At 39.4% G+C, this 25,707-nt stretch overlaps 1 protein-coding gene and 2 long non-coding RNA genes across 4 annotated transcripts in view; 2 read left to right on the top strand and 1 right to left on the bottom strand.

Annotated features, from left to right (window-relative positions):
* Nucleotides 1–25,707, top strand: part of vstm2a (V-set and transmembrane domain containing 2A) — a 133,026-nt gene that overhangs the window by 90,098 nt on the left and 17,221 nt on the right. Inside the window, exons 3-4 of one of the 2 annotated variants that reach the window (XM_085173114.1) lie at nucleotides 14,485–14,535; nucleotides 18,785–19,118. In XM_085173114.1, coding sequence (XP_085029240.1) covers nucleotides 14,485–14,535; nucleotides 18,785–19,118 — 385 coding nt within the window. Of the gene's footprint in view, nucleotides 1–14,484; nucleotides 14,536–18,784; nucleotides 24,496–25,707 lie in introns of those variants that run through there. The other variant, XM_085173113.1, reaches the window with a different exon arrangement.
* Nucleotides 16,213–16,443, bottom strand: LOC146510752 (uncharacterized). Its single transcript, XR_014876179.1, has 2 exons — nucleotides 16,385–16,443; nucleotides 16,213–16,349 (listed from the first exon to the last, which is right to left on the bottom strand). It is a non-coding gene; the product is annotated as an uncharacterized LOC146510752 (long non-coding RNA).
* LOC146510751 (uncharacterized) lies at nucleotides 23,184–24,495 on the top strand. The gene is made up of 2 exons (XR_014876180.1): nucleotides 23,184–23,254; nucleotides 23,624–24,495. It is a non-coding gene; the product is annotated as an uncharacterized LOC146510751 (long non-coding RNA).

Genomic DNA, 25,707 nt, shown 5'->3' with positions numbered 1-25,707 from the left:
TCCAAAGTGTGAATCCTGTTTGTGTTACACAAAACATATCCTCATGTTGCTCCATTGAATGCTGGTGTATTTTCTGTCGCTGTCATTGAAGAGACTTTTCTATCATCTCCTTTCCATGATGGATTTCTCCCTGTATCATTATTGAACGTCAGTGCAAATGGCGGCTCTACAAAGAAAGCCTTGCTCTTTCGGGTCTTTGATGCATTTCCTATCCTTCTCCAGTGGTGCAGCAGGAAATACCCTGACATTATGTCACATTGTGCACATTAAGTCAGTCATATTACAAAAGACACATTTAACACAAACAGAATGGATCGAACTCGAAGTATGAGGGTATTTGAAAATACAGCAAACATGTTTGAGATCTTGATATATTTTTTGTTTGTTTTTTGGGAGGGGGGCAGTATTTACATATGTACAAAAGACCAGATAAATCAAATCCAGATCATCGTATCTTCTTCCAGGAAGGAAAGCAAAATGTGCTTATTGCTGACACCAATCGATAGATCAGAAATGCTGAGCTTATGAGTCATATGCACCCCTATTTATTTTACATACAGTCGACCACTAGTCACTTTGCAAGGCACTTGTGATTAGCACAAAACAGCAAAAAGACAGGCATGTAAGATACAATGACACAATGGATGTGTCATTGTATCTTAAGGACAGTGTTGGGGAGTAACGGAATACATGTACCGCCGTTACGTATTTAAAATACAAAATATGAGTAACTGTATTCCGTTACAGTTACCGTTTAAAAAGGTGGTATTTAGAATACAGTTACTTTGTTGAAATAAATGGATTACACGGCGGTACTTCCCTGTTTCATATTGTGGCGGGTCAGGACTGTTTGGGTTTTGTTTGACAGCTACGTTCTGTTGTTCCAGGCGGCAGCGTTACGGTTGCCATGGTTACAGGGTGATGCTCTCTCTCTGCGTGTTTCCTGGGTGAGAGAGGCCTTTTTGTTGTTGTTGTTGTGCTAAGCTAATAGGCAGAATGCTACAGGTATAGCTCTAAAGAATGTAGCATCATGGGCAGTGTAGTCCGTGCTGCAGGGAGAATGGACTGCCATACACGTTATGTGTCTGTGAGCGAGGGAGGGAGAAAAAGGAAAAGTACGAGCTGTCATCGAGCAAAAACGGGAGCTGGAAGCATGTAAATATAATAATAACCACTGCAGCCAAGAAGAGAGCCTGACGAGCCCAGTTGTAAGTAAGCTATTAAGACTCGACTGTACACCGTGTTCGTGTTTTCCTCCAAAAACACGAACACGAATCTCTCGCTAGCAAAGTTGACCCAGACAACAAAGTAAAGCTAGTTTTCAGCTACGAGCCGACACAGAACCCACCGTATTAGCCAGAGGTCCCTTTACTACGGTTCGGAGCCGCGGACCTTCAGTAACAGTAATAAATCACAGCAATAGTACATTCATGTAGTTGTAAACAGCATGATAATATATTAAGTAATCCAAAGTATTCAGAATACGTTACTCTCATTGAGTAACGTAACGGAATACGTTACAGAATACATTTTGGGAGTTGATTTGGTTCATCTGAATGTTGTGTTTTCCATGGGGGAAATGTTTTGTGTCACTAATCCACTGCAGGCTTCCTCGACGTTATAAAGACTACATTTGCATGTTGAATGCTGTGAGGTCGGTTTTATGATCATTTAATGATCATTGATGTACAAATTATCATCACTGTTGATCAATAGCCAAGCAGACTATTCACAGAGAGTTGTGCTGTGGCTCCAGTTACAGTATTATGGTGAAACAATATATCCTTTGGACCCTTACACAGTTCAGATATTCCTCTTCCAAGTAAATTGCTTCCTTTAACATGATTCCTTGCTCAAACCGGTGTTGCTTCCTGTCCAGGATTTGCGTATCCTCATCACTGTTAGTGTGGCCACGAGACTGTAGACGCACAGTCCTGGACTGGTGAGGTAACTCTTCTGTGTTGTGCCATCCACTTAGTCAGAGGATGTTTTATCGGATGTATAATTCACAGCAGTCACCTTAGAACTTCCATATACACTATATTACTGTGTTTGTGGCAGGGACCCAATCATTAGTGTGGACCAATCTTTGATGTGGCATGTTTTGGGGTTTAAAAGCCACAGAGTCACAGTGTTTAGTGAGCTTCAACCTCAGTTGTTCCAATACTCCTGACACATAAGGGATCGTTAAAGGTGTCGGAAGAAGACAGTTGTGTGCAGTAGTGAAGCTGTGGCTCGAAAGTAGATCGGGTCCTCTACTAGTCCAGTCCACATGTGTACTGATGCATCCACCGGTGTAAAAGTAAAATGTCTTGAATGCAGCTTGTGTTGTGAAAAATGCTTTGTGACAAAAAAAATGCTATATTAATATTTATTTACCATTTTTACAATGTCTGCTGATGAAGAAGCAAGCAGGAAAAATGAAGTTCGTGAGCTGCATCAGCACGGTGGCACTGTGGTTAGCACTGTTGCCGCACAGCAAGAAGGTCCTGAGTTCAATTCCAACATGAGGCCGGGGTCTTTCTGTGTGGAGTTTGCATGTTCTCCCCGTGTTTGCGTGGGTTCCCTCCGGGTACTCCGGCTTCCTCCCACCGTCCAAAGACATGCAGCTTGTGGGGATAGGTTAATTGGATAATCCAAATTGTCACTAGGTGTGAATGTGAGTGCGAATGGTTGTCTGTCCCTGTGTGTTGGCCCTGCGACAGACTGGTGACCTGTCCAGGGTGTACTCCGCCTCTCGCCCTATGACAGCTGGGATAGGCTCCAGCGCCCCCCGCGACCCTGAAAAGGATAAGCGGAAGCGGATGGATGGATGGATGGATGGATGGATGGATGGATGGATGGTAAACTGCATCAATAAACTGTAAAGGTGCTTTTGAGCACACACAACATCCATCCCAGAAAAAAAACAAAATACTAGAATTATACATAGTAAAACTGAAGCATGACTTATTTGGAATAGCTATACCACAAATTATTTATTACATAATCCAATAAAAGTGCAAAAAACACCAACAGCACACACACTGTGTCGATTTAGCTAAGGCTATGTCAGAGAGCTAGCATGTACAGATGCTTTCAAATAAAACAGAAACAGACCAAAAAGTCTGTGAACATATTTAATTTCACTTTTTGTTGACAAGTTCTGCCTATTCAGAATGAACCAGTGCACATTTAATAACAAGGCTGCTAAATGTTGCTTAACTTTAAAATGGGACTGTAGCTCAGCTTGCACCAACAGCATACTTGACATGAAGTTTAACTAGCTTTGAACAGTCTTGAAGTAATTATGAGGTAATTATTAGCATAATGACTTAGAGTGACATTCCCTGCTGATAAAGAAAAGTGGCTTTACTCATAAGAGTGACTGGATATACATCACAGAAGCATTTAGGTGAGATGTTGTACTTTAATGTCAGATATAAAGATCAGTTTAGGGCTATTTTTCTGTGTATTTCAATACTACTTCTAAGCTGTGGTTATAAATTGCAAACTGGTTATGAGAGGCTTTTCCCCACAGCATGTGGTATAGCCTGAGATTAAAGGGTTTAATATGTCATATGAAGTCCACGACCTGAGTTTAACCTTCTTAGATTGTTTGTGTTTGTACAGCTTATGATTGCTGGGTAAACTCATTTAATATTTTGTTGCCTAAATATGTTTTCTTTGCGGCTGCATGTCTATCATGCAAGGTCAGGGCTCTAAAATGAGATATTGTCCCATCATAGTAAGAGGTGCAATGCAATCACAGCCGCGGCGATGGGTGGGCTAGTCTGTATTTCGCTTTAAATGATGACCATTTTTCTTCATGTGACATTAATTTAGTTTCAAAAAGTCAATGAAGCTTCTTTGATGCACAATAATTGCAGAGCACATTTTACAAGAAGTCAATTTGAGATTTGCATGAAGAATGGCAGAGTGTCATGGTGGAAGGGTTTGCAATAAAAAGACAAGCGATTGAAATTGAGATACTCGTGAATGACCGCGGCTTTGGCTCAGAAGGCACCCATGTGAAAGAAATGAAATATAAATGGGAAAATAATTGAGGTTTATCCCGGCAGTGTCAGGGAAAACTTTTGCATTGCTGTCAGGCTGGAAACTTATTTCAGAGAACATCTGTCAGGTAGACGTTCAGATAAGTTGAAACAGTTAAAGGCAGCACAGGTAGTTAATCTCTTTGAAAGGTTTCCTTTTTATTTGACATGCACAGCAACATCTCAGTGCCAGACAAATGTCTTTTTTACAGCAGGTGATAAATGCAGGGATTCTGAATTGATATTGGACATTAATTATGTCACAATTACTTAATTGCACTTGTACAGCTGGGTGACTAATGGGTTCACGCTCATAAAGTAAGTCAGTTTGGATAAAATATTTCAAAATATCTGAAAGATGGGGTGAACCCTGACATAGATCTTTCTTAATATGTGAACAAGGACAGCACATTCAGTTGACCAAGAGTCAGTGCAGAGACGTATTGTCCTGAAAACAAATAAAAAAAGATGCATAAAAAGATTTTTGTCATTTCTTTTTATTCTCCCAAACAAAGTCAAAGAAGATGGTTTTGTTTTCTGTGATCAGTCTTTGGATTGTGATGCTGTCTTGTTACGATGTTACACAGTTTATATAAAGCCAAACATGCATGAAATTCTCTAATCCTGATGAAATTCTGTAGCAGTACATGTTCACATCTGTGGCTTTGTTCAAAGTGTTTTTGTACATTTAAAAAAAAGAATCCTTTGAAATGCATTGTTGGTTCTACATAAATATAATATATGAGCTCATATTTACAATACCAGAGACCATGGGAAGTCCTTGTATTCTGCAAGAAGTAGCAGTGAAAGCCAAAATAACCATATATATATATATATATATATATATATATATATATAATTTAAATTATTTATTTAATAATTTTACATAGTTCAGTGTGGAGGGAAAGGTGTCTGTAAGAACTGGTATTACCAATCAAGCTAGACTGACTCATGTACAGGTGAGGACAAAATTATTAGGCTAACTATGAAATTTTAAGTTTTTGTCAAAATGTCTCCATTTTCCGCATAATATTTCTAAACATACTAGTTTTCTTAGCATAACAATAACAGAATTATTTTTAAAAATAGAGAAATTACATGGTTCAGTATTATTAGTCCTCTGAAACACTGGGCTTTTTAATTTAGCCATAGCAGAAACCCCTGCTGTGTAATTGTGCTTTCACTGTGTAATACTTCAAGTTTGTAAAGTCAAGTTAAAACTGTGAGATAACTTTCAATTTAAATTGTTGGCAAGGGTTTGACATGTCAAGTGACAAAACATCATGCCAAACAAATCAGTTTAGACATGAGAAAAAAAGAATCGTTGTTTTGCACTAAGAAGGAGATGGATACACAAAGCTGTCACAGCATTTCCCAGAACTGAAGTGATGAGTATCACTGATAAATTCAAAGAATGCCACAGAGTACAGAACAAGCTTGGAAGAGAGAGGATGTGAATAACTGGTAAAGAACTACCTCTAGAAGACCAAAGTGATTGTTACCGAGCGGCCTCAGTTTACTTTCTGTGAACTGAAGGTGCAGATTAATACCAAAGACCCATCAAATTTGGAGTTTGGGAGATTCACCAAAGGACTATGGGTGGAACTGCTCAGCAGACCTGTGAAACCCTTTAAAATTACAATAACTGACTGAAGAATGAAGCAAAAAGGGTCCACCATTGACTATTAGCCTCAGAAGGGCTCATAGGTTTGACCTTGGTAGTGTTTGGTTTTGGGTAAATAACTTTGTTTCTGTGTGCAAAGTACAGTTATGTAGATATAAAACTAGGATGTTTGGAAAAGCTGTGTAAATTCCTCTTTTTAAAAACACCTGTGGCTCTGCTTTCTGTGATTAGTCTTCGGACTTGTGATGACGCAGAATCGAACTGGTCTGATTTGACCAGATGTCTAAACTAGATGGACTGATGCTTCAGTGGTGCTTTTCTATCCCAACTGAGCTCTCACGGCACATTATTTTATTCTTTTAAAAACTTTCTGTCAAGCTTATTCTTTAACAGATGCTGGCAATTTGGCTTCAATATCCTACACAAACCAAGATGCTCAAGGTCTAGTCAGCAAACAGACTAGGGCAGCTGGGAGTTAAATCACCAACCTTCCAATTGGCCAACCCAATAAGCCACAACCACCCCAAGTTTACAGCACCTTGTAGTCTCAAACAAACTCCCATTCAGGCAGTAAAGAGCCCCAACCTTGGCTTCCAAGATCTGACATAGAGGCGTGCTCAGAGTAGTATGGCTGTAAGGCATATGGTGGCTTTCAATAGATCATCACCAGAGAGCGATAAGACGAACCCAAACACTGTCTGCCAGCAAACAGGGAGACTCTAAGACTCTGCACTTAAGATAAGATGAGACTACACAGAATTAACTGTGGATAGACTCAAAGTGAATTATAATGTTACCATTGAACTACTGATTGACAACACCTGAAGAAGAAGGTTATAATGTGAACAGAAGGAACCTTATGTAAAGCTCTATTCAGAACCATAATTACATTTTTGACTCAGTTCTGTGGCTATTTAATAGGTAACTTTAGCTGTTGCCCTGAAAGCTGAAGCTAATTTTGCTAGCATGCAGGTGTGTAACGTGTTTTACCATGATTGTGTTATATGTGGGCTTTTCCTGGGAAAACAGCTGCATAGTTTCTTATCTTATTGGGAAAATATGAAATTTAAAGAACTGTTCAGTATGTGTAAATCCATCCATCCATCCATTCGCTTTCGCTTCTCCTTTTCAGGGTCGCGGGGGGCTCTGGAGCCTATCCCAGCTGTCATAGGGCGAGAGGCGGGGTACACCCTGGACAGGTCGCCAGTCTGTCGCAGGGCTAACACACAGGGACAGACAACCATTCGCACTCACTTTCACTCCCTCACATATGGGCAATTTAGATTGATCCCCACTAACTGCATGTCTTTGGACTGTGGGAGGAAGCCGGAGTACCCGGGGAGAACCCACCAGTGATGGGATTTCCGGCTCTTTTTAGAGAACTGGCTCTTTCGGCTCGGATCACTAAAAAGAGCCGGCTCTTTCGGCATCCTGGAGCACTTCTGTTGTGTTTTGTACATGTTTTGGAGTTTGTACGTGCTTCGGAGATGGAAGTGCTTCGGAGTTTTTACTAGTGATCGTAAATTTGATTCTTTTTACTCAATCGAGTTTTAATGAGTCACTCACCAAAGTGAATCGGGTTTTTTGAGTCATTTGAGTCACGCTCACATTCACTCGCACATTCACACCTAATGGCAATTTGGATTTTCCAATTAACCTATCCCCGCAAGTATGCAAGTATGTGTAAATTCACAGTTAATTTGGATTATAAAGTGCTTCACCCTTAGTGGTTTTCCTCAGTTAGCCAAAGAAGAATAAAGACTGATAAAGATAATGTCAAAATCAAAAAAAATGAAGTAGGCTGATTTCATAGACTTCATTATCAGTAGTTAAAGATGTTATTGCAGAAAGGCTTTGATCAATCAGAACAGAATATTGCAAATGATGATAAAGATACTAATTTTTAGGTCTTCTTAATGTCAGTGCTGCAAAGCTTGAGCTCCAAAAGAAAATGTTTCATATAGTATGTCTTTTCAACTCCTGCGCCTGGGTAAAAACCTTACAGTTGTCAAAATCTACTCATCCTAATCTGTGGCTTTCCTATTTACAGAGGATCACACTGTCAGACTTATTGCTAATTTATGTCTGATGATTATACTGTGTGTGGATGTTCAACAGTTCAAATGAGGCAAGAGGAATGAAGGCAGTCAGGAACAGTTTATTAGCTTTAACTTTAGAAACCATCAGAAGCTGTGTGAATGTTTATCCTTTCACTTTTCGTTCCATCGCTTCTGTTTGGTTTGGCTTAAACAAAAAAGAGCTGAGCACCAAAAGAGGTGAGGTTTCAAAAAAGACTTTGGCTTGAGTTACAATTTTACATTTAGCTTGTGTTTGAAAACTCAATTTTCTGGGTTTGCCTGGCCCTGCCACACGCCAGAGTGTCCTCGGCTGTGGATTTCAAGTGTCTCTGGATGGCTGGTAACAGCATGCCATGATTTATCTACTGTGTATGAGAACAGGTGAATATGAAAAGCATTGTAAACATTTTTTTAGAAGTGTGTAAAGGTCAAAAGTCACTTTATAAACACAGCTCTGCTAGAAGCAAGTGGTATTATTATTAGTGTGTGCTCAAATATGGGCATATGGGAGTGCTGGACTTTTTCATATTTTAAGCAGCCAGTTATCAGGCATTTTTAATCTACTGGCCCCCATATTTCACATATTTTAATTTTGATCATAAGAAAGGCCAGGTTTTTATCTTTAATAGTTTTTGAGATATTCACGTTTAAACATTGCTTCAGGATTCAGTGTGTGAAAAATGGCTTTAAACGTCTTAAAATTATTTGAAGTATATGAAGCTAAAATTTCATAGCAAACATTTTATGTCCACACTTTGTACAATGAATTTTTATGCAGAGATGGCTGAGTTAAAAGCCCATGTTTATTTGAAATTGAATGAAGCTAGTCTTTCAGCATTGATACGTTTCCTGATGTGCAAGTTGCCAAATCATAGTGCCACACTATCAGAGACGCAGAGTCTTAAACGAACCCCTGATAAAAAGTTGGGTGATCACTGTACTTATTAGCAGTGTTGGTCAAGTTACTTGAAAAAAGTAATCAGTAACTAATTACTGATTACTTCCCCCAAAAGTAATCCAGTTACTTTACTGATTACTTATTTTCAAAAGTAATTAATTACTTAGTTACTTAGTTACTTTTTAAAAACACAATTTACAACCTGAATAGGTGATAAAGCGATAGATCTTTCAGCCCAATTCTACTTTTTCTGCATAATCCATCATACAAAATGTAATCAAATGGAAAAGTCTCTTTTTAAAACTTGTTTTATTAGTTTTAATCTTTTAACTTTATGCATCAAGCAAAAATTTAATTATATGCAACATTCTCTGACTGGAAGAAATTAGTTTAATATTTAAACCTATTTTCTGCACATTCCAGCACATAAAATAAAATATTTTTTGTGTTTACACTCAGTCTTTCAATAGATGCAAGTAAAACACAGCAGAAAATAAATAAAGTCAAAGACTGGCGGTCCTGTTGCTCTATTTTCACCTGTAAAGCAGGAGTGGGGTAGGCGGAGGGTTACCCTGGTGCAGGTGTGCAGCGGTCAGTGGAAGAATCCGCGAGTTTCTCTGTGAGTTTCCCATTACGTCGTAGCTACTAGTGATGGGATTTCCGGCTCTTTTTAGAGATCCGGCTCTTTCGGCTCGGCTCACTAAAAAGAGCCGGCTCTTTCGGCTCCGAACCGGCTCTTCAGGTTGTTTTGTTGCTTTAATTATTTAATCATTAACAATAATATAAAATTATGCAGAAAAGTAATTACTAATGTAAAAAAAGTGGTTTTATTTATATATGTTTATATATGGCCCCTAGAGACAAAGCACGTACAAACTCTAAAGCATATACAAACTCCAAAACACATTTCTAGCGTTAACTGAACTTCCAAAACAGAGCTACCCAGATCACTTAAATTACACAATTGAAAGCATGTGTGTATTGTTTGTGTATTTATAGACAAGCACTCATATTTATTCAAATAATTTAAAAAAAATTAATTTACCTGTTACTACCACACACCAAATCCGGTTGTTGATACTTCCTGGCTTGTGTAGCCACTAGGTAACAAAAGCTCAACACTGCGCCCTAGCATCCTGGAGCACTTCTGTTGTCTTTTGTACGTGATTCTGAGTTTGTACGTGCTTCTTAGTTTTTATGTGTTTTGGAGTTTGTACATGCTTAGGGGTTTGTACGCGTTTTGGAGTTTGTACGTGCTTTTTCTCTAAGGGCCACCATAAATATACTTTATTTATTCACTCCACATAAAATGTAATAAATAAATCATATAATACAAAGAACAACTATTTACATTTTAGACTTTTAACTATTTAAATTTTCAGCTTTTTCCTTTTAAACAAATTTAACGTGAAACAACACAAAACACTGCAAACCACAACACAATTAAATATAAATTAAAATATTAAAACAAAAAGAAGATGCACATTCTCTGTCATATGGGCCTGCATGATCTCTGAATCCTTTATCATCTGCAACTGAAAATAGTGGATGATTACTATACCTTTCTAATGTGACGTTGTTGTCCCTCGCTCTCTTTCTCTCTGGCTCTGTTCCTGTGCTACTGCGAGTGTAACTTAACGCCCCTCCCCCCTCTGCCCAGCGCAAAGTACAGGCCGCGCGTGCGGAGTTTAGTGGAAAAAAGGGCGAGAGAGAGGGTGAGAGAAAGAAAAAAAAAACCTCACGGCTCCCAATCAGGAGCCGGCTCGCGTCGTTCACTTCAAAGAGTCGGCTCTAAGAGCCATTTCGTTCGCGAACGACCCATCACTAGTAGCTACTCGGTGCTTGTTTGGAAGTTTAGGGTTTTTTCCGCTGTAAAAAGAAGTTTTCTTCCCACGCACAACGGACACTAATGTTTTTGTCACTTTTTATGGAATCAAACTCAAAGTAAGGTCAGTACTTCAACGCTTTAAACGCTGCACGCTCATACTCTCTCTGCACTCGATATATGATCCATTGTTGATCTGCACACAGCTGTTGTCACGAACGTCGCGCTCGCTGACGTCACTGTCATGAGACATTCTCTCAAAAAAATCACGGTTTTAGTAACGCAGTAACGCAGCGTTCCTACGGGAAAGTAACGGTGAAAAAAAGTAATCGGGTTACAGTAACTGCCCATCTCTGCTTATTAGTTTGAAGGATGCAGTGTCCACGTGTTCAGCAACAGAACAGTTTTCCACCATCTCAGGTCCTGTTAACTGAGCTTTGTCCCACAGACGAGAGCTGCATCACATATGGATGCTTCAGCTTTAACCTGCATTTCTGGATGGCACAGTTCATTGTGTTTATAATGATCGTTACGTCTGATTAACTGCGCTGCAGTAAGATTCTTTTTCTGCCATCAAATTCAAAACGTTTTTTTTCTTAAATTGCTACCTCTGTTTGATGTTTTGTGCGCTCTATTATGAATAAAATATGACTTTATGAGAACTGAAAAATCTATTTTGGTTTACATTTTACACACCATCTCTTTTTTTAGAAGTGGGCTAGAACTGGGTTTACTGGTGTAGACACAAATATGCCTCCTGATAAGATACATACTGCTGCCTTTGATAACAAAGGATAATCCATGTGCACGTCTACAAACAAATACACCTTCACATTTTAAAAACCTTAATGCTCTGCTGCTGTGTGTTGCGAGATGTCTGGGAAATAAGCAAAATGGAGCGTAAGAATTTGGGGAGATGGGACAAAGAGAAGGAAGGAATTTTGAACAGAGTTGGCAGGCAGGAGGTGAGTGGATGACAGAATGATCAAAAACTGTTATGTGATGGCTGCGTGCAGGCAGGAGAAGGACCCAAAGTGCAGACTCCGGAGACAAAACTTAAACTCAAAACCGCTTTAATCTTAAACTCAAATATAACATAACTGGAAAAATCAAAATAACTTACACCGAAGGACTGAAAAAACACACAGCTAGATAAACGGTAGATCGCGACCCTGACAAACTGAAACACAGGGCTTAAATACAAAGAGGGAGCAATCAGGGAATGGACAACAGGAGGGAAACACAGCTGGGGCAAATCAGAACTGACGAGACAAGGAAGCGTAAACTGAACACACTGAGATAAGACAGAGACCTTCAAAGTAAAACAGGAAACACATAACACAGACTGAACAAAAGACACAGACTCACATGCAGGCACTACAACAGAGGGAACAGAGATGTGGGACCAGGGCAGACACAGACACCGACTGGACACGGGGATATAGCAGACAGGGGAGACAGCAACCAAGGATTACACAGAAACAAACCATAAGACATGACTCTAACGAAAACCCAAAGACTAGAAATTATAAATAATATAATAAACTCAAAAACCCTGGTTCAACAACCAAGGCATCCTAACAAAAACAGGGCTGAAAAAAACAGGACATGGAAATTTGCTGACGAGTGGTTAGGCTGGTAGCTAATATTGGACATTAACCCTTTAAAACCGGTCAGAGCGGGCACGCTCCGTTTTGTGCACTGCAACCACGTGAGCTAGCGCAATACTTTTTTTGCATATGAAACCGGAGGAGTTGTACTTACATCTTATGCCATCAGCTTGTCCTCGGTCACAGTTTCCTTCCACATATAGCTTTGCAAAAACTGCATAAAAAGCACTTGCAGCAACAAAAACATAATATTCCAGAAACACGCTTTGCCGATCCGATCAGCTGTTCATAACACTTCCTACGTTGGAATAGACGTCAGCGTGAACTATTGCATGTCCGCCAAGACCTGCCCGAAACCAGAATTGACATCATTTCGCGGAAATGTAGTTTTTTTTTTTACCATCAGGGCCTCATGAGCCTATACTGGTGTTTTTAAAAGTTATCTTTGACTTTATGACTTTCTGTGTCGTTTCTGGGATGCTTAGGACTCATATTGCACTGCTGGAAATAGTTTATTTTGATGCATATGCTGCTTTTTTGCAAATTTGCATTATAATATTTATTTTTGTTTTTCCTGCAGTATATGAAAATTGGTGTATTTCAAAAATAAAACTATGAAGACACTCAAAATAAATTTCCTGTGGTGGGAAACTATTTTGTGCAACTTTTTTGTATTTACAGTTTTGAGGGATAAGCCTCTTAAATTTCTCTAACTAGAAATATATGTTAAAAAAACAAAAACGATTTTCAATTTTTTTGTAGTTTATTGCACGTTTTTGCAATTTATGTAATTACTATGCACTTAATGCAGACATATTATTACAATTTAGACTGTAATGGTTGTATTGATGTATAGCAACTTGAAATGCCCCCAAAAATGGCTCCACAGCATGTAAAAATATAATACAAGCTCTGGCGGACTTGGTTTTATGGTAGGTCTTAAAGGGTTAAGTAATAATTCTAGAAAGCAGAACAATGAGAATATGGATATCCCCAACAAGGGATAAAAATTAAAACAAGGAATCATCACAAGACGTATAGTACATAGTTACAGAATTCAGCTGTGAGTTGATTATCCCTACAGGAGATTCCACGATCAAATATAAGTCATTAAATCCTTCTTCATCCACCGTGTTCCCTGAACACAGCAGCCTCCCCGGGAGCGTTTTTCTTCTGCTCACAGTCTGACTTGATCTTCCTCAGGTGACATATATAGACCGCACACGCAGCCCATATAACCACCGTTATAGCGGTTTGTAAAAAGCAGGGCTGAAATTGATGACTTGAAACCAGTCCCACATTGAGGCCGAGGACAATTAATCGCGCGTCGTCGTTAAAGACATCTCCTTGTTACAATAGAGCATGCCAAGTCTATCTGTGAAGTCACAATGTAGGAGCCGTGCATACATGCAGGCAGAGAAAGCTATGGCTCCTAATTCTTCTCATTAATCACCTGTCTACTGCACATCCTCTAGAGAAAAGCGCCCTGGTTCCTCTGAGGTAATTACAGCACTTGAAGGAACGCTCGCTGCAGCAAATGCTTATAAGTAGCCATCTTATCCCTCACTCCTCCTGCCCTTCATTTTTTGTCTGAACCTTGGAGCCAATAGCTTCTATGTCCTCTGGAGAAACTTCCTTCTGTATTGTGCAGCTCTCGCTCCTCCTCAGCTTTGTAGTCAGCAGCCTTTTCTTTTTTTATTTGCTTCTGGTTTTTTTTCCAGGCACACATCCATTTGGCATCCGATGTGGGATAAATAAATTATAGCCTCTAAAATCAATGCTCAGTCCATGATGTAGGCTGTAGGCTTAGTGCTCGCCACCATGCTAGAATTATGCTCAAACAGAGGCATTTTGTAAGCCCAGGAGCCACACTGCTGTTCACTGTTTTTGTGCCATTGTGAAAAGTTATTCTCGGCTGTCTGAACATTTTATTATTCATCATAAGTTTTCCTCAGCAATATTACTTTTCACTGCAGAAGCTGGTGGAGGTTTTGAGGTGTGATTTGTCTCAGGAAGCTGTTCATTTGTTCCGCAGCATCCTCGTTTGAACCACTTTTGTTTTCTTTTCCCCACTAAATTCACAGCAGCATCTGGAAGCTGTCTTTAATTTCTCCACAGAAGCACTCAGAAAATCTAAAAATAAATCAGAAACAGTGGCAAGAGTGGCGTTTACTTTTAAAGACGGAACAGTAGCGATGCAGTCGCACAGTCCGTACGCTGTGTGTTGTTGTGGTTTTGAAAGATTTATAGCCTTCGGTGGATCATGCCATCTCTCAAGGTCGTCGTAGGACTGTCAGAGTTGATTTTAGGGTTTCTGACACTGGACTCGCATAAAATGTATCTCTAAACATGTCCTGAAAGTGGCAGGTTTCTATACTTTGCTCATGCTCCCTTTCTCTTTCTCTGCATTTCCAGATGGAGATGATACAAGAGCCCGACCCTGATGACGAGGGGACGAAAATAAGTGTAAGTACAAGAACGCATCACGTAGGCCGTTGCTTCTCGGCCGTGTGCCGTCGTGACCAAAGTTGGCAGTGTTTCATTCCGAGCAAACACAACAGCAGCTGATTTCCTCGAATAATACACCTTCAACCAGAGAAAGGAGCTAATCAGTGAAATCAGTGGCAGTGTATTATTACTGTCAAAGTGGTTCCCTCCCCGCGCCCATGCTCCACCAACTACTCCGCCCCTTTTCCTGACACTCTGCATGCGCCTTCTGTGCCCAGTGCAGCACACAGCCTTCCTCTAAATGACCTCATTGGAGCCCTCAGACACTCAGGCAGGCATGTGTAATGGAAAGTGACAGATTTACGATCAAGCGAAGTTTGTAGATGCTGGTTTCTTAGAAATTGGGTCAGTGATTTTCTGTGTTATACACGCTCCTTGCCTGTATGACAGTCTTCTAGCAGAAGACGAGTATTTAAATGTTCTTACATTTCAGTAATTAATGTGTTATTATTATTATTATGTCTCTTCTTACATTCTGTCATATACGTATGTGTGTGCTCTTATGTGTAGTGGTTAATGCTTATGGTAGAAGTTGGCAAAGCGTCAAATTATGGGGTCGTTTTATGTGAAAGTGAGTCAAAAGCTCAGGCATCCAAGTGTCCTGTTTAAGAAGCAGCCAATCAGAGAAAAAGGGTACCTGAAAACTCAAATTATGAGTCTCAAATTGAGAACTGGAATAATGGGAAGCACCTCTGTGTGCTCTTCAAATATTTTTCAACTTCTTGAAATACAAAAAAAGTCTCAAACAAGAAGGTTGAGCCAGTATAACTACACAGAGAATCTGTGACCCCAACATGTTATGTTTCCCCAAACAGTGTCAGTATTATAAGTATATTTGAAGTTTTAGTATACATTTGCGTCCAGTTCAGTTCAGTTCATTTTTATTTCAAACATGTGCCTTCACAATCATTACAAAATATCATTCCATTATTTGTTTGAAAAGGAGTATTTACTTATTTGTCCCTACCCCCTCATTCATTAAATTTTTTTTTAGTCTTAAATTAAACAAACAACATATGAAACAAAAGTAAAACAAAACAAAACAAAACATACATAAATCAAAAACAAGAAATTAGCAAGACCCACCACAGTATAGTTTCTTTTATATGAAAAATACAGAATGTGTATATTTGCAGATACACAAGTTATGGAAACACAAACAAACCAAAAAAGAACCACAACACCATTACCAGCAGCATTACCGTCCTGGGTTAACCCCGTTTTCTTCATTCTTATACTTATTTAAAATTAGGTTTTATATTTTACTTTAAACTGTTTTATGTTTTTACTGTCTTTTATTTCTTCTGTTAGACTGTCCTGTGAAAAGGTGTCATGGCCGACAATTTTGATTGTTAATATTTAGCGCAGGCACAGCTTCTGAAGCAAAACTGCCACAATAACATTTCTAAAATACCCAATTAAGCTGATTGTAGCATGAGACTGAGTTTGTGTCATTCTTAAAATAAAACATAGCAACACAAAAACAGCGATACCATCCTGTTCATCCCTGTACTGGGACTGAAGCATAGAAATGTAGCTACAGATGTAGCAGTGTTGTTCTTTTTTCTGTTGCAGCGCTTTCAGAACAGATTTGGTGTTTCTGACTCTGGGTTGTAGGGATGGCATTTAAGATAAGATAAGATAAGATAAGATAAGATGACCTTTATTAGTCCCACAGGTGGGAAATTTGTTTTGTTACAGCAAAAGTGCAAAGTTATGTAGCAGAAATTAGAAAACACTGGAATGCAATAAAATAAAATGAAATACAAATACTATATACAATAGAATAAAATAGAAATACAAATACTATATACAACTGAGTAGGAAAATACAAAAATACAACTTCGTCAGAAGAAGAATTGCACATATAGCAGTCTTCAGTTCATTTTTTTTTATTTCAAACATATACATTCACCAACGTTTCATAAAATCATTCCATGCAGTTGTTTGAAAAGGAGTAGGCAGAAGTATATACTTATTTAGCCCCCTCAGGTTTACATCCTCATCATCTAAATTTGAACAACAAAAACGTAAACAACGCCTTCAACTTAGAACATAACATCACAAAAAAAATATTTTCTCATGTTCAACTAAAACTATATTTAGATTTGCTCATTTGCAGAAGAAAATAAACATCAGTTTGACTGCTGTCTTGGGTTAATTGCATTTTCTTCATTCTTATACTTATTTAAAATTTCTTTTTTGAGTTTTATTTTAAACTGGTTTATATCACTACTGACCTTTATTTCTTCTTCTAACTCATTCCAGAATTTAACTCCCGCTATTGAAATAGACATCCTTTTCAATGTTGTTCTTACTCTTTGTAATTTTAAATTCCACTTCCCTCTAAAATTATACCTCCCTTCTCTTTCCATTTACTTGTTTCGATTGGGAGCATCCCTTTCCTTGCCTTATATTATTTGCACTGTTTTAAACTTCACCAGATCCTGGAATTTTATAGCTTGCGTCCTAATAAAGAGTGCATTTGTGTCTTATTGCACATGTGTGGGTTTGTGTGTTTGATCAGCTGCAAAAGGCTTTATTGTGGAGTCTGACAGCAGAGGGGAGGAAAGACCTGTGAAATCTCTCCGTCCCACATCGTGGGTGCCGCAGCCACTGAAGGAGCTGCTCAGTGCTGTCAGAGTCTCCTGCATGGGGTGGGAGATGTTGTCCAACAGGGATGACACCATTCTCCTGTCACTCACCACCTCCACCGGGTCTAGAGGGCATCCTAGAACAGATTTCGTCTTTGATTTACCTTTTTGTTAGCACTGAAGTAAAAATGTCATTTTTTCCCAGAGGTTGTTTTCCATTGTGAAGTGCTCCCTAAAGCCAACAAAAGAACATACTCTATCCCATCTATACAAATGATGTCCAACCCATAATGAACTTGACAGTATTTTTTTTTCTTTGTGATAATGTCATCTGAATCAGAAGATGGAAAATGTACATGTGCCTGCACAAAGCTCTTGACTCTACGCTTTTACCAGCATATAAAACCGCTTCTCTTAGACGCCACCAAAATTGTTTTTCATCAACATAAAAATGTTTTTCATTAAACTCAGTCTGCAAAATCACAAAATGTTCATACCGAAAGTGTGTGTACTCGTCCAAGTTAACCATGAATTGAAGCATGGACCGCAGTATACTGATGTTTTCAATATTTAACCAAGAAAAAAGCTTTTACCTTAATCCTAATCTGAAGTGCTTTTTTGTCTTGATTGAGAGAACATAGCGATATGTCTGTCCTTTAAAAGTATATAAAAATTATACGTCGGTATAAGGAGGAAGAGGGTTGTGAAATGAGCCGAGCAGAAATCTGCCTGTCATGTGTGCCACCCATACGACTAGTTGAACTGCCGTGATTAACGCGCTTGGCTGACTTTGCTGCCCTGCTCTCAGAGCCGTACAGAATCACTCCTTCACCCCTTATTAACAAATGCACATTTGTGGGGTTTTAGAGTGGTTCGTAGACTTGACAGATGTTTTCGTCCTTGGCGCTCAATTATTTACCATCAACCTTAGGAAAATGGATGGTCGTGAAATAAAGCGTACTGTCAAACAAATCAGTTTGTTTGACAGTACGGGTACAAAAATAAACTATATAAAAAAAGTACAGTTTATTAGAATAAATGACAGTGAATTTGTGATTTTATTTTTTTAATCGTATTATTTCCTCTTTTTTTTTTTTGCGCCTGTCCCATTTGGTTCTTTAGCCGTCAGAATTGTTGTCTGAAGACCAACAAGGATACCCAATGGATTTATTTTGCCAAATGGATCATCATGGCATTGCCGTATTGGTCCATTTGATCGACCTTTGTTTTTATTATTTATTTTATTTTATTTTCAGTTGTTACAGACGGGACAGACATGAGTGAGGGATAGGAAAGGGAGAAAGAAAGAGGAAGGAAAAGAAAAACAGAAGGGGCGAGGGACAGTGAGAAAGGGGGGGAAAAAAATATCTCCGGGATCACCTGTTGAGAGAAAAAGAATAGAAAACAAGCAAAAAAAACAAAACAAAGCAATATACTAAACACAACACCATCTAATCTTATTATTTCCACATTCGCAAAGTAAAATTAGGATATGTTCATGTCAAATTGGGAAAATCCAGAGTGTGAGAGTTATGTGTTGTGCAAGCAACTTGTGGTATTCATCACGCCGTCGAATGTTGTGACAGTCTGTTCTTTTTTAATTACTCTAACAGACTGTGAAAGTCCAGGGCAACGACATCTCACACAAGCTGCAGATCTCCAGAGTCAGCAAGAACGACGAAGGTCTGTACGAGTGCCGGGTGACACGAGCTAACTACGGAGAGATCGTGGAGTACAAGGCCCAAGCCTGGTTGAAGGTCAACGCCACGTCCAGGCCCCAACGACCACTGCCACCTCCTGAGAAGAACTCCCTACGGCACCTGAAAAACAAGAAGCCAAGAAAGTCCAGCTCATCACAGGGGCAGGACATGAGTTCAGACCAGAGGGTGGTCTCAACTTCCACCTCTCACACATCCTCCAATACAGCTAAACACAACCCCGGCTCAGGTAAGGCCCACAGGGAGCGTTACATAAAAAACTGTGGAACACACAAAAAACCCTCCCATCACTTGTGTTTTCACTACCACCGTGAGATCCTGATTTGCAATGCTCTTGACACATTTGTGAGTCACCTACTTTGCTTAAAAGAACTGCTTGGTTAAAATTCAAGATTACCAAGAATAGAACTTAGAATGAGGTTATTCAGCAACTGAGCTTACAATAGACTTCAGTTTTAAGAGCTAACGTGCTCTCAGTGGAGTAGGAAAAACACCAGCAGAGCTGTAATAGCAATACTCAACATGACTACTAAAACTACATGATTTAAAATTGGAGAAAATACTGTATATGTGCCAACTAAAAATACACCATTGATTACTATGAGCCTTTTCACAAAGCTGCTAGCTTCCCCTGAAAGCTAAAGACGGACAACATTTGCAGCATTAACGCCTGCTTGAGAAATCCAAATTCATCTAAGCAAATATTTAGCATTATGTGTCTGCTTTGGTGAATTCAGAGGAAGCAATTAAAGCTTCTCCTTTGCTCCACAAAAGTGACATGATTGGTTTGAATGAACTGAATTGGTAGTAACTAAGCTAATGAATTGACTAGCATAATAGCTAATTATTAGCAAAACTTTGTTAGCAGTCAGTTGTCTAGCTTTATCTATCCACTCCAATGTTTTTAATGCACACGATTGTGTAAAATGCCATGGCAAAGCAAAAAGAAGAAGAAAAAAACATACACAAACTCACTGTACTGCAGACCAGTGTTTTAAATTTTCATATTCTTAGTAAGCACGTATTGAAGAAGAGTGTGATTTATTTAATCTCATGTAGCATGTTATATTTGTCTTTTCTCAGTAGCCAGCTACAAGTCAATCACCTCCCTCTAACATCCCCAAAATGTTGCTTTAGGCTTTTAACTAATTCTAGGAGATAAGAACACTTTCTACTCTTGCATTCTTTTCAGTGAACACTGGTTTTCAAAATCATTTTAAGATTTTACTGTTAATGTCTAAGGCACTACATGACCCAGCCCCCAGCTGTGTTTAAGAAATGTTCATAAGCAGCCTAAAGTCTCCAGGCAGGACTCCTTGGGGGTCTCCACCCCCCCCACACACACACACCTACCTTCAGGCTGTAGGCTCCAAGCTGCAGGCTCTGTGACTACACAGCTTAGTGTCACAGCCCAGCCAAAGCTGTATTGAATTCTTTTACAGATTTATTATAGTCACTGCAATATCAGTTAATTGTTGTAATCGTTCCAACATATAGCATTTCATGTTTTAAATCCTTACCAGCCCATAGCGATATAAAACACAAACACAGAGACAACATTAGGCTAATCACAACATATAGCTTCACCATAATTAATTTTTACCACAAAAAGATTCGGCATTGAACTGCATAATGCTGAATATTTTAAAAGATGCTTAAATGTTATTATAATGCGACATAAACCAGCTCGAAATTACAGTTACTTTCATTTAGGTGTAATATAATATTATGGCTAAGAATATCAACTCTATTCTTTAAGTATAGTGACGCTGAAAATCTTTGTGTACCATGTCATGCTTAAACATCTGCATTGAGCTCCCTGAGAATAGTGATGTTGAGGTCAGCTGAGTTTCCACTGAAGCAGTTTGACAAAAGTGAAGAAAACCCAAGTGAGATAACACACAGCAGCCAATCACAGCCAATAGAATTTATCTTCAGTCACCTCTGTTGCTGAAATTTTATAGATTGTAAATAATTTACACTTCTGAGTAAAGGTTGATAAAAGTCAGCCAGATATTTCATCCAGCATATCCCATTAGACATGCCAACCACGGGTGAACCTAATCAAAAGACGATTTCTGGCTCTGTAGATCAGCTGGACACCAGCCGCCAACCATGACATGTTAGTGAGAGGGAGAGAAGGTCGGCGACCCAAAAAGCAGTCTCTCATAGCGTATCACTATATATAACCACCTATTAACCCTGCCTGTTTGTTGCTGACCAAAAGAGGATGGTTACCTGAGCAAACCTACCTGTTAAGTTGCTTTGAGTGTCTTTTTAGGGTTTTTCTGGGTAGAGTTTACTTAAAAAAGGCTTTAACAAAATGATTGTGATAGTAAATCAGTATATTTTTGCACGGGTGTTGATTTATCATTTCACTTCAGTGTTTACTCGAGGAAACTCATGCGTCACCATTGAAACTCCTCTCAATTTGCCCTCGTGTGGTTTTATATAAATTTTCTTTTTTTTTTGACTATCCGACTATGTTATAATTGCGCTGCTCCTCATCTCTAAATGCCAATCATTTCTCCACTGGGCAGACATTTCAAACACAAAGTGGACCCTGCTCTGGGCTCAGATAGCCCTCTGCACCGTGTAGCGAAACACAGAAAGATATTACTTGCCACTGAATAGAGGTAAAAAAGTTGAATAATCCCCAGGGCTGCAGAGCCTGAGATTATGAGGCAGCCAAATTATGCTGACAACTGTGTTGCAGTGAGTCCTCTGTGTGGTGTGTCTGACACTGATAAATGCCTCTCTGTGGCTGCTCAGGCAGCCTTAGCCCCCTTCTCTGAGCGGCAGAGAGGTGTTACAGCTGAGGGCGACAGAGTTCTATTACAGCCATGCTCAGGTTTGAGGCAGATGAGCCACAATAGGCAAATGGGCTGAGATGAAATTAAACCTGGGAGAGTGCAGATATTTTCCTTTTCCGCATTGCTGCATCTGTAAACAATGAGGTGCTTTCCAGATGGGAGAATGGGACTGAGGCTGGTGGAGCGGCTGCAGTAGCAGAGTGGTTTGTTCACAGCTACTCCCCACCAGTGTGTCAGCTGTTGTTAGATCACAGCTCGGCCTCCATCGTTCCTGGCAGTGTTGTTCTGTCAAAGCTCAGAGGTGACCGGAGCTGGGGAAAAAAGGAAAGCAAAATGTCCCCGAAGCCAGACTTGTCCCTCTACCCCTGAGGCCAGCCTTGTTCCCGCACGGAGGTAAAAACAAATATGGACTCAGTTTGATTGCATAAGCATTCATCCAAAAAAGAGAGAAAAAAAATCACTGACCTTGTTTTAAAGAACTACCACATTTTTTTAAACTGCCTCAACTGCGTATGTCTAAGGAAAGAACACCAGTGAGTCATCATTCCAGTAGGTGGTTGGGAACAGCACGACTGCTGTTCGCAGCTGCATTTCTATTGCTCAGGCACTCACAATGGCAGTGTGTCGCTTCAGGTTCATTAATCTAATGTGGGTTCTTCCTTACTTGTCTTGTGGGTGCATTTAAATCTGTCTGCTATCTGTGAATGCTCAGCGGGAGGCCAAGCCCGGTCTTGAGCACCACTGAAAATTCATGGTGGATGAATGTAAACGTGTTTGTTTTAAATGATACTTCAGCTGTGGCATTTTCAATTTTCAGGATTTCAGATAAATCGTTTGTTGACTCTGCTACAGCTTTATTTTCTGCATTGAAAGGGCTTCTACTGACATCTACTGAGTTGTTAAAAAACACAAAGTAAGGGTGCTGGGTGGGATGTGATCGTACATGCCTACATTAGGATTGCAAGTGGTCCATAAAGGACAGCTTTACTGGCCTCAGTCTGGATCAAACCTGATGGACTACACACAGCCCAGTTTTCTAGTTAAAGCCGTTGCTTCAGTCCAGAAATGTTTCTTGCAGTGTGTGTTCCTCAGTACCAAGTTTGTTCCCACATACTTGCTGGTTCCTACTTGAATCTGGAGCCCAGTCTTCTGAGGATGGACTTATATCTTGCGGGGGCAACCGTGGCTCAGGGGATTGGGAAGCGCATCTAACCCTAACCGGAAGGTCGCCGGTTCGATCCCCAGCCTCTCTGTCCTGGTCGTTGTGTCCTTGGGCAAGACACTTACCCTACCGCCTACTGGTGTTGGCCAGAGGGGCCGATGGCGCGATATGGCAGCCTCGCTTCTGTCAGTCTGCCCCAGGGCGTGGCTACAACTGTAGCTGCCTCCACCAGTGAGTGAATGAATAGTGGCATTGTAAAGCGCTTTGGGTGCCTTGAAAAGCGCTATATAAATGCAATCCATTATTATTATCATTATTATTATATCTGAAGTTGAAATGAAGAATTTTTAACTGGAGCACTTGTTCCTGTTGGAGCACAGTGACACAACAGTCCAAAATGGCAACAGTGCCAGCCCGTTCTCACTCCGGAGACGTAACATGGCGACGTTTAGTCACGTCCCGCGGCGTTCCTGATGAACGCAAAAGGAGACCTTCGGCGTTCTTATGGTACGTGGCGGGTTATGGCCGAAATCCAGTGCAATGACGCTCCCGCGGTAATAGACGTTCTTAACCAGGACTTTAATGATGTTAAATAGCGTGTTTCTAAGCGGAGAAAAAGAGCGAACATGTGTAGATTGAGTCCATACGGTTCTCATATTTCCTCATTTTTCCGAGGTCGTCATTTAGGAACGTGGTGGGTAGCCGAAACGTAATATGTTGACGATTTGTCACCTAGCATAAAATGTTACGCTGTGGGAGTGAGAACGTGTTGACAGTGCAGCAACAACATTAGCAAACTAAAACTTTCATTCTGCATTACTACTGTTACAATGTGACTCGTTAAACAAGCCACACCTACAACAATGACTGGGTTCTATCCATGAGTTTGGTTGCTTCCTTTTTTTGTGCAGTGCAACAAAGTATTCACCCCAAGAGTGATGTCACTCTCAACTGGAACAGCCAGATAAATGAAATGCATCAACAGCACACAGTGCATATGGAAACTGCATGAATGAGGATAGTTCACAAACGCATGCCGTTGTTGTGTGTGTGTGTGACTCAAACTTAACAAATTCACACATTTCATAATGATCATCACAGGGTTTAAATTTTATCAGTTTTCAAGGTTTTATTTGGTATCTGGTGCGCCTTTACTATGCTACAGAATTAACAGAGGGTGAAGGATGGTCACAGATGGCACAGAGCGGCGAATCCTTCCAGACATTTGCTTGTTACGTCCAGAGAAATATGATCATGAAGTAGTCGTCAGTGTGGCCATTCTTTCATTTTCATTTCTGTTTACAATTAAAAGCCTTTACATTCTATCGTTTCTTTGAAGTTACACGTTCGTAAGGCATTTCTTGTGGTACCAAATTGTTAGTAATAAATAACTGTATCCGTGCTTTCTTTGAAACTCCAAAGTGTAACTGTACCGAGTTTGATCCAGGCCTGGGTGTTGTTGCCAGTTTTTTCTTTTTTTAATAATAAAAAGCACATAATGCACCTAATAGTCTACGTTCCTTTAAAATTCTCTGGCAAGATGCTCAGCTATAAAGCCATTACTGTCAAATTATCATCAAAGGTTATACAACCTGTATTGATTTGGAAGAAGGTGGTAAAGAACTGTACACCAGTATATTAACTTAAATATCACTGATTAAGCAACTGTTCAGTAGATGTCTCTTAAAGACGTTATAGATGTATACATAAGTCTTACTGCTCACAGAAGAAAAAACCCACATAGATTATTTATTAATTAATTGAATTTTAGTAGATTTCCAGAATCAGTTGGGACTTTTGGTAAAAACTGCCAGCAAAATCTCGTTGGCGTCGGCACTTTGGTCCATTTATAACAAACGTGTGCTGAGGAAGGCTCGTGTTATTGGTAATTGTTTTAACCATCAACTTCGCAGTGACTTGTTGTCCTTTGGCCGTCGTTTTAGAGTACCTGTGAGGAAGACCAAAAGACTCCAGGTTTCATTTATCCCTGCTGCCACCCGTCTCCTTGATGCCAAATAACTGTCTTGTGGCTTTTTATTATAGTTTTGTTTACTCTTATTGTTGCCTTGCTGCTAAACAAATTTCCCTTTGTGGGACAATAAAGTATTTGAATGGAATTGAAAACTGATAATTTAAATATTTCTAGAGTAGGTTTAACATCATTCTTCATGACGTCCAAGAACAACATCGATATGCTGGTCCAGTGGTTGTTATTGGGACCTGACGTCTCCAAAAATGTTGGAGTAGTTTTGCCATTAGGCTCTTGACAACCAGATATTTGAAGATTACGCCACTACGTTCATGCCTTAAAGAAAAAGGTGTGTTTGGTGACACTGAAACAGTCAGATTTCAAAATGTTACTTGCTTTGCTTCATCATTTCTGCACGAGATTTAATTCAAAATACAGTCAGGGATACCCGACTGTCGGTCAACATCACTATTCATGATGTACTGAAGCACAGGGACCATGAACATAAATAAATATGCTTTTTTAAATAAGTTAATTATGAGTTAATGATACATGTTATTTAATTATGCATTTAATAAATTATTTCCACTTTTATTTAATTAATGACACCTTTAATTCATTACTTATTTGATGATGTATTTATTCATATCATTTTTGTACGTTTAGCCCTCCATAAACCAATCAACTCTTTGAATTTATTTAAAAGATTACAAGATTTCAAAAAATAGTTTAGAATGATTGTAAAGACACAATTTGAGCAAAAGCCATATTACGGTTATGAGAAAACATCAAACTTTTAGAAAATAAACTACTTTGTAAAACAAGTAACGTTTGTAAAACCACTGTTTTTGATGAACTAAGCAAACTGTCTTAT

This window comes from Neolamprologus multifasciatus, chromosome 9 (assembly GCF_963576455.1).
Source record: "Neolamprologus multifasciatus chromosome 9, fNeoMul1.2, whole genome shotgun sequence".
Taxonomy (NCBI): domain Eukaryota; kingdom Metazoa; phylum Chordata; class Actinopteri; order Cichliformes; family Cichlidae; genus Neolamprologus; species Neolamprologus multifasciatus.
This window is presented reverse-complemented; position numbering and strand designations above follow the sequence as displayed.